We start from the raw sequence: 9,786 nt of genomic DNA on the forward strand, positions 1-9,786 counted from the left end.
CTACCCGATTCAATAAGGACGGTTACTAGGAGGTTGTGAATTAAACCTGTGAATTTAAGGGTTTTGGGGGAAATGGTACCTGTGAGAGCTTGAGGTGAAAGGTGAAAGTGGATCGTGTTGGTGGACTCATTAGATGGGGATGTATCCTCTGTGGGGTCAATGTTAGGTATTGGGTCATCCAACAATAATAAGAAACAAGAAGTAGTGCATTTGTGATCGGGAATGAATTTTTCATCACAGTAGTAGCATAACCCTAAGGCTCTTCTTTCTTGCATTTGAGAAGAGTAAAGACGTTTGATAGGGATATTAGTTGATGTTGGTGGAAGGATAGTGGGTCTGGGTGGGTTTGTGGAAGAGGTTGTAGTGGCAAGTTAATGATAGGACTATATGGGAAAACGGTTCTGTTTGGGTTTGGAATCTCCGAGTTTGTCTTCAATAAGCTTAGCTAGACCAATGGCCTAGGTTATAGAATATGAGTTCAATATGGTTAGCTCTCTATGAATTTTAGTATTCAACCCAGAAATGAAGCAATTAAGTATAGTCTCAGGAGTGAGACTTACATTACAATTGCATAATCGTTCAAACTGCCTTGGTATTCTGTGACTGAAGTAGTTTGCTGGAGTTTGAACAACTTTACATGATGATTGATATATGTTGATGGCCCAAAACGGAGTTCCAAGGCTCTTATGAAGGCATTCCAATCAGTGAGTAGGTTGTTATTGTGCAACCATTTAAACCAGGATAGAGCTTCTCCTTGCATATCAAATCCCACTATGGGTAGGCGCTAGTCCGGGGGTATTTGATAGAAAGAGAAATATTGGTCTGCCTAAAAAAGTCAATCTAGTGGATTGGTACCATAAAAAAAAGGAGGTTAAGTGTTGGTGGTTTTATGGTAGGGGTGGTAGGTTGTTGATGGTGGTTGTGGAAAGGAGTGGATTGGGGGTTGTTATGGTGGCTCACGGGTAGGAGTTTATTCTCAGAATGAGAAATGGTTGTTACCTGATCCATGAGGATGTGAAGGTAGAATGACGATGATTATTCTTTATTTCTAGGGTGGATTATGTGTTAGAGTTGTCCTCTAGGTGGCCTTAAATCAACACGAGTTGTGCTTGAATGTTGTTGATGATCTTTTCTATGTCTTTGGAGGCTGGTTTGAGAGGCATGATAGCACCAATTTGTTAGGCTTTTGCTATTGCTATACTAAATTAGGGTTAACATAAAAAACTTTTTTTTTGTCTTCATTCATACTGCTTAGTCCCTTTTAAGGGTAAAAGTAGGTCATGAGTCTTACAATTCTTAAAGAAACAAAATATTTTAAACTGAAAAATACATAATAATAATGGCAGACTTCTCAAGAGTAGCATGAGCCTATCCTATAAAAAATCTTTCATCAAATTGGATTGCTTTTTGGACCTTATGCTTATGTATGACCCATTTTATTAAGATGTCTATGATTATAGTATAATACGTTTTCTAGATGAGACATCTAGATTCTAATATTAGAGTATTTCTATTTGCGTTATGTTTAATTTCCAAAATACATGTATACTCTAATATTAGAATCTAGATGTCTCATCTAGAAAACGTATTATACTATAATCATAGACATCTTAATAAAATGGGTCATACATAAGCATAAGGTCCAAAAAGCAATCCAATTTGATGAAAGATTTTTTATAGGATAGGCTCATGCTACTCTTGAGACATCTTGCAAGGTTTTAATTTTAATGTATACATGTATTTTGGAATTTCCTTTTAAGTTTCTTACTACTTCATGAATTACAACTTATGAATTTAATGAAAGAAAATATCAATTATTAATTTTTGTAAATAGCTATCTTTCACTCTTCCCAAGATAAAATTACTATTTTAATTATATTGTTTTCTATCATTCCTCTTTTCCAATGGATGAAGAACCTACCAATTATGGTTTTTTTCTATATTCGTTTCTAATGTGCTTCTTTTGTGCATTTTATACTCTTAATAACAAAATAGAATTTTGGATGCATAAAATCAGGACATTAACTGAGGACATTAACTGAAAAGAAACATGCTGTGACTTAATTGAATGAAACTCAATGGGACATTAAAGTCTTCGTGGTCTATCCTTAACGAAATTGAATATACTTAACGAAATTGAATATATTATATAAGATTGATATATGGTAGTGTGGTTACATGAATTAAGATGAGAAAGATTGAGTAAATGCAATTATATAACTTTCAATTGTATGTTTTGTTTAAGATTTGTAAAACATAAAACCAAACATAATTAAAAACAACAACAAAAATTAAAAAAAGCATGCTAACAATCTCGATTCCAAAAAATTGAAAAATGGGCAACCAGACATATCTAAAATATACAAAAAAAAATTAAAAAAATGTGCTTGATAACAAGACTTAAACAAAGTTTGAAAAAAAATCATGCAACATTTTAGAAGGCCACCGACAGTGATTCTCAAAGATAAATATGGTTGTTGTTGTTATTAGTGAACATTTATTTTTATTTTTATTTATTTTTATGTCAATAAAAACATATATTTTAGCTGTGTAATTATTTCAATTTTTTAAAACTGCATTTAATTACATAAATAATTTCATTAATGAATTAAATTAATTCAAAATACATAAATAAAATTATAACATTATATTTAACTATTTTTAAGAAAATTATTTAAATATATCTGACTACATTATTGTTTAAATTATCCGAAATGAATTTAATTAATAAATAAATAAATAAATAATTTTATTATCCAAATTTATAAAAATTAAAAACACAATTTTGTTTTAGTTATAAACATGCATGATTCAAAAGAAAAATAAAATTGAAACGTGAAATAAATAAAAAAAAAGTAAGACGTGCAATCAGGCATGATTTAATAAAAATAAAAAATGTTGGTAGCACGATTTTAACAAAAAATAAATAAAAAAACTTATTTTCTTATCTTAGAATGAGACCGAAAAAAATCATGAACTTCTTTAATATAAAGTGGTGTTTACAAACATTAATGTAATTTTAGAATAACAATGATAACTTCATACTAATTTCATTCATCCATTTGTCACTTAAATAAATTATTATAATATAAGATTTTATTTTAGTGCAATTGTAGAGTGATTGATTTTATTATTTAGAATGTGAAAGAAAGTTTTTTCTTTTTTAGAAAAAGTCTTCCAATTTGTGTAATTTGAGGGAGAAATTGCACTGTAAAAATGCCGAGTTCCAAATGGTCAAAACGTTCAGAGGCATTGATTTGATTATATATTATTATAAAATTATTACCATTATTGTAATCTTCTTCCCTTAATTTTGCGGGTGTTAGCGGTTGCAGTTTGTGTTGTGCTGAATCCAAACCGTTACTGGGCCCAACAAATCGCTGAGACTGCGTTTTCATCTCCGGTGGCGTTGAAGCCACCGTTGACACCGTCGAATCCATCCGAGCCTTTCAAATTCCAATGACATATTTCAATGAGGATGGCATTCACGTCGACGGTGATCACACGAAGGACGTGATGCGTAATCACGACGGAGGAGAATACATCAAATTGAGGTGGGACCCCCAATCGGAGGCCCCAACCACCACCGACCGGAAAGGTTCGCGTCTCTGGTATTGGGTCAAATCGGGGCTCTGTTTCCTATGTCTGGGTCTCTTAGCTCTCGTTGCCATCAAATGGGTTGGCCCATTGTTCATAGAAAAGGTTTCTTCTTATTCTTCCTTCCAAATGCCTTATGCAATGCGTTTGCATTTGCATATGCTCTTTTTTTTTGTTCTTTCAATGCAATGTGTTCTCAATGTTCACATCATTTGTAAATTGTACATGCACTTCCTTAAGTTTTCTTGCAATGATCTTTAATCAGAATTGGAATCCCCTCTTGCTAATCTACATAGTAAAAGTTTGTTCTAACGATAAGTTTAAGTTTTACAGATAAGATTTCAATCGGCGGGAAGATCGTGTTGGTAATATAAGTTATAGAAATGAAACTTATTTTGAAAGAGAATATCATCACAAACATATTTTGCACTTGTAAATTGGATTATTGAATGTTGAAACTCCTATCTCAATCTCATGATGCGTTACTTTTATTTTCAGGCGATTATTCCGATGATAAATTGGGGGACGAACAGATTCAGTTCTCTGGAGTTAGCTGTTGTTGTGTTTGCTACTATAGCGTTATTCCCTACCCTAGTTTTGCCATCCTCGCCTTCTATGTGGGTGGCTGGGATGACATTTGGTTATTTCTTTGGATTCTTGCTAATTATCTCTGCAGCAGCAATCGGAGTATCACTTCCTTTCATGATCGGTTCAATCTTCCATCATAAAATTGAGGTACATGTGTTGTGACTTTAGTTTAACTTGGTATCTATATTCATGCGTTTGCCTCACATGTGCTAATAATTAGGACTCGACATTTCATCATTCTTTGCAGGAGTGGTTAGAAAAGTATCCAAAGAAAGCTTCTCTGCTAAGATCTGCTGGTGGGGGAACTTGGTTTCATCAATTTCGGGCAGTTGCTTTAATCAGGGTTTCTCCATTCCCATACATACTGTACAACTATTGTGCTGTGGCAACCTGTGTTAAGTATTGGCCTTACTTGGTCGGATCCTTGGTAGGAATGATGCCAGAAATATTTGTTTCAATCTATACGTAGGGTCTTCCTTCTTCTCTCTTTACTGCACTCTTTATTTTACTACTTTCCTTTTGTTACGCCTGGCCATTTTCGTACTGTTTACTTTTTGAATATCTAATAATTGTGAGTAGATGTAGAAGTTGCCATGTGCATCAGAAAATATAGAAGATGACGAGTTTTTGCTCAATTTTGAGTGTCCATACTCTACTTCGGTAGTTCTGTAGTTGGTTCAGCTTACTTTGCCTCCCCCAATATGAGTATATTTCACCACAGTAAGGAGGATTATTTCAGAAAAAGATAACTTCTTAGACCATGACACATATCATTCGTTGATAATTGCTTCAATTTGGTGTTATGATTTTAACACGTGATATGATTGAGATTCTCCAGCCTGCTTTACTATATATATATATATCCTTTGCTGTAAATTGTAATGTTATTGCTCATGATTAGTCAAATAATATAAATATATCTGGAAATGATTGGATGGATTAATTAATCTTATTAATAAATATTGGCCTAGTAGTGGGGAGGGATTTTGGAAGTTTTCGTGAGGTTATAAGTTGAAACCTAAACTGTTTTTGTATGCCCCAAAAATATCTGTTGCTAAAATTGACATAGTCTTTCTATTTTTCTTTTTTAATTTCGTATGTCCCGAGATTTTTCTCACCTTTGGTGTTTTCAGTGCGTGAAGTCTTTAATCATATAAAACTTCTTATTTGTAATTCAGACCAGACTCAACGATTGTTTGATGTCTTCAGAGTTTGTTCATTTAATAGATCAATACCTGTTGATCCGTTTCCATTCATAAATGTTACACTGTTATCTTTGAAACAAGTACATTTTTAATTGTGTAAATGTTTCTCTGTCCTTGCTATTTTATGATTTTCTTTGAGCAGTGATGTGTTATTAGTGAATGTTATGGAGTATTTCCTCTTAGTCCTCCTCTCCCCTGGGTCATTTTTCAAAACTCAATTGCACTTGAACTGTTATTTCTTTGCTCGGCTTCTTCTATCTCCATTAAAATCTTTTTATCAGCTAATACCAGTGATGATTGCCCTTAACTAATACTTTCATCGTTGCATTTTGACATGTATTCTTTGTTGTTAGCCATTTCAAATGTTGATTTGTATATACTGTTTACAAAGGTAGGAATTAAGATCTAATGATGCGGAATATCATGAATTCATTGTCTTCCACTGCAGGGGAATTTTGATAAAAACATTGGCTAATGCTACACATCAACATCACACTCTATCTGCAACGGAAATTATCGTCAATGTTGCTGGCTTCTGCGTAACTGTTGGTACAATAATCTTTTTCACCGTCTATGCTAAGAAGAAGCTCAAGGAGCTACGAAAAGATGATGATCTGCTGTTGAAATAATATAGTAGGTTTAGTCTGGGTTTATTTGCTGGCTAAACGAGGCAGTTATTACCATTATCTTATACTGGCACATGTTGATGATGCACACGCACAATCGACTGAGGTTTAATTTTCTAAGTAGCCTCATCTATGGGAGGGTTTAAAGTCCAATTTTTTAAAGGCTCACCGCAGAACAAGCTAACACGGCTTACATCACCATTTCTATTTTTTTTTCATTATGTTGCCCGCAGTAACTGTTTTCTGTGGTGATGCTTCCATCTCATTACACTATTGGCATGTTTGGATCTACATCTTGGATGTGATTTTGCACGTCTTGAATGTGCGATATTAAAAAAACTATCCACATTCTAGATGTAATTTTTTCATTCTCATTGGATTTCCAAACATTCTGTGTATTAATGAAATGGAATTCCAACTTTTGGAGTGGTCGTTTTTAACTAGCTAAGTTTTGTCTGTGTGTAAGTCAAGTATATTGTTGTGGACTTGTCATATGATCGATTCAATGTTATAGTCCTCCTTATTTTCTCATTTTTCTTCGAACCTTTTGTTATGATGGAAAGCACAATAACCAATAATATAATATTTTTTGCACATTACAATGAGTAGTTTGTTTACACTCTATTCAATCAACGATTCTGAATTATTTTAGACTTGCTGGTTATGAAAGAGGAAAGATAACTATTCAAATAAAAGAAGTGACATAGTGAGGTCTACCTTAAGTTTTTGTTTGGTAAGTGAAAATACAGCACATGATTAAAAATAAAACTAAGGAAGTTTGATTGCAGAGAATTAAAAAAAGTAATTCTAAAACACAATAGATTCACCGGTATTTACTATTTTATTTGTTAGATATTTGTCTGTCTTTTCGTCCTTTTTTTTTATTTTGTAAAAAGGATGAATTTTTGTGAGTGGTTCAAGAAGAGAGAGATTAAATAAACCCATTATACACCACCATAATTCTGAAAAATCTTTGAACCTGAAGAATATTTTATATTTACCATCTATTCTATTTCTTTCCTTTATACCATATAAACTTTTGATCTGATTTCAAAATCAAAACTTTGACGGGGAGAAATGAGTTTGTGTGAGCCATGAATTTCTTCTCCTACTCCTTAATGCTCGACCGTTTTAGATTCTCCCGTGTACGATATTTTAGGTTTAATGGACTGGATTCAGATAAATTTTAATTGAATATATTATATCTATGTGTACGATTCACATGGGATTCGTTCATTTCCCTGAATTTGACAAGTTCTATTAATGTTTCCTGTTTTTTTCCAGCTACATACTTGTCCACTAATGATCTCATATCTTCACTGGTTTGTCGTATAGGTGTATCTATCACACACCTTTTCTGAATAATTGTAAAATGTAAATAATCTACTAAAGAAAAACCATAGAAATCTGCGTTAATGAAAGCTCCATGCAGGAAAATTGGAGTCTGCATGACATCTTAATTAACTACATAAATATCTTTTAAATTATAAGAAATGCAAGGATTAACATGAATTACAGAATTAGAGATGGGTTTTCCAAGAGTGAAGATTTTCTCCATCATCATATAATTCATGCTACAACTTTCGTTAATGTTTCTAAATTACAATTTTTTTTCCTTTTAAGATTTGTTCTCAAATGAATTGGAACTAAGAGAACGATTTGAGTTACTCCTCGATCGGTCGGTCTGCACTTTCTCCCTTCCTCTCTGAATGAACTTCTCCTTCTTCCTTCTTCACTCTACCTCTCGGTCTCCGCAAAGTTTAGGCTCAGATGGTACCTGCAAAAGACACTCTGACGCTCAAGTCATAATTCAGTATTTGGCACTCGCTACCCTAAACACTGGGTAATGACGTACCTAATTTTTGGAAATTTGTGTTTATTTATATGATTATCATGAGCCTTTTTTATTAAGCTAGATTAAAGAGTTGAATCATGTTTAAGAGTACCTAACTCTTGATCGTTAATTAACCTCACTAATTCTACATAGACGTAATTATCTTTGTGGTTATGGTGTCGGTCGACTTAGATCGAATGTCTGAGTAATATGTCATGCGGTCTACCAATACAAGATTGGTGCCAATGAGATTACGGTAGCAATTGGGTGTTTTTGAACTCCACACATTCCTCTTATTGTCTTATTTGGGTCTCTACCCAATCACAACTCTACATGAAATAACAATATCATATTTATTTCATTTGATTGTAAAAATAAATTTTGTTTACTTTTCTAATAAGTAAACATGTTATGTGTTGTGAATTAGTAAATTGACTGTAAATAAGAAAATAAATGTCTCAATAATAATTAAATCACATGTGCAGAAAAATGATGTATCAACTTCACTGCTAAGAGTTCCTTGTATGCTAAACAATGTTCTGCCCATGTAACATGGGCGTGGACACGAAAATACGTATAATCTCTAAAATGTAAGACACGGAGACACAAATCTATATATTATATAATTATAAATTATATAAATTGACAATAAAGATTTATATATACAAGTAGGTTTCAATTTTTTCTGTAATAGGAAGATATCTCTCATAACTGGTTCAAAATGATTTGTTCCTTATTTTTGTAATCATAATAAAAATTTATACAATAATTTTGATTTTTAAAAAAATTAATGTATTTTTTTTAAATTGTGTTAGAACCTTATTAGAATTGTCAAAAATTCAATAAATATTTTTTGAATTGGATACTTAACTGATACGTGTGTTCGATACGGACACATAATTTAAGAGGTGTGTCCAGTGTCCTCCTATAAACTATTAAAACCTTCTTATGTATATATATATATATGTTTTATATATGTTTTGTTTATGTGTTGATTCAAAAGATAAAAGCTTCTTATTGTGTACTTTCGTTTTATTTGAAGTGTGTTTAGATATTAATGTATGTCTTTAAAGTTTTTGAAGTTTGGAAGGTGGGTTCCAGTAAGTGTAAGAGTGGATGTCTGAAACAACATATAGGGCATACACTTTTTATAGTGTTGTGGTGTGAGATATGTTCATGTGTCCTGTGTTTTTGATTGAGTGCGGCACAACTCAATAGAGCAATTTGGGTTTGTTCTCCTTGGTTGTATGTGTTGGTTCATTCATAAAAAAAAAAACGTTAGAAGTGAGAATGACGCTTGTTGAATATATTACAGGTGCTTAAAGTGTCCTTTAACAATTGTCTTAATGTGTATCCACTGTTTCACAAGACATAAACACACAGGTGCAGATTCGAATTTGATTGCAAGATGAAATGGGGTGCATGACGTGGATTCCATAAATGACATTGAACTGTTGATGTCAGTTGGCCCTCTTATTTGTTTTCTTTTGGGGAACATGGGTCAATGTTGAGGTGTACTCTTTCTGGGATGGTCTATAAGATAATATAGCCACACAGTCACTAACCAATGATGAACAGTGAACTTGTTAGATCAACTTCTCTCTTCTTAGTTTAAGCATTCACCTTATAGAATGTTGAATTCAACATGGAATTAGAGGTTGTAGAAGTATAATTTTGCAAAAGAAGACACAAAAGGATCCAAAGATTAGGAGAACCTGGTGATTAACGGTGCCAAAAATAGGGTTAGTCCGAACCGTTTTGATTCATTCCATCATTGACTCGTTAAAAGCAGGACAGACTAGACTGATCCATTAAGATTATACGGGTTGAAATTGATAACTCACTCGTCATAAGGTGGATCTGTCCATCCTATCTTATCTTATTTGTGGCTCATCAGATTAACAAGTTAGACAAATTAAACCAATACATATTAACG

At 32.8% G+C, this 9,786-nt stretch overlaps 1 protein-coding gene across 1 annotated transcript; it reads left to right on the forward strand.

Annotated features, from left to right (window-relative positions):
• The first annotated feature begins 3,165 nt into the window (after window positions 1-3,165).
• On the forward strand, window positions 3,166-6,547 carry LOC137811363 (Golgi apparatus membrane protein TVP38). Its single transcript, XM_068613062.2, has 4 exons — window positions 3,166-3,702; window positions 4,096-4,332; window positions 4,433-4,650; window positions 5,839-6,547. Exons 1-4 carry the CDS (start codon window positions 3,460-3,462, stop codon window positions 6,017-6,019), a joined length of 879 nt encoding a protein of 292 aa, XP_068469163.1. The 5' UTR covers window positions 3,166-3,459; the 3' UTR covers window positions 6,020-6,547.
• Window positions 6,548-9,786: the final 3,239 nt, after the last annotated feature.

Source organism: Phaseolus vulgaris, chromosome 2, assembly GCF_051622355.1.
Source record: "Phaseolus vulgaris cultivar YP4 chromosome 2, ASM5162235v1, whole genome shotgun sequence".
In the NCBI taxonomy this organism is placed as follows: Eukaryota; Viridiplantae; Streptophyta; class Magnoliopsida; order Fabales; family Fabaceae; genus Phaseolus; species Phaseolus vulgaris.

Bases quoted from the DNA above. Each gene is read 5' to 3' on its own strand.
- LOC137811363 (XM_068613062.2), top strand. From the start codon at position 3,460: ATGACATATTTCAATGAGGATGGCATTCACGTCGACGGTGATCACACG. The intron at 3,703-4,095 runs GTTTCTTCTTAT...TTTTATTTTCAG, and splicing joins GCCCATTGTTCATAGAAAAG to GCGATTATTCCGATGATAAA. The intron at 4,333-4,432 runs GTACATGTGTTG...CATTCTTTGCAG, and splicing joins TCTTCCATCATAAAATTGAG to GAGTGGTTAGAAAAGTATCC.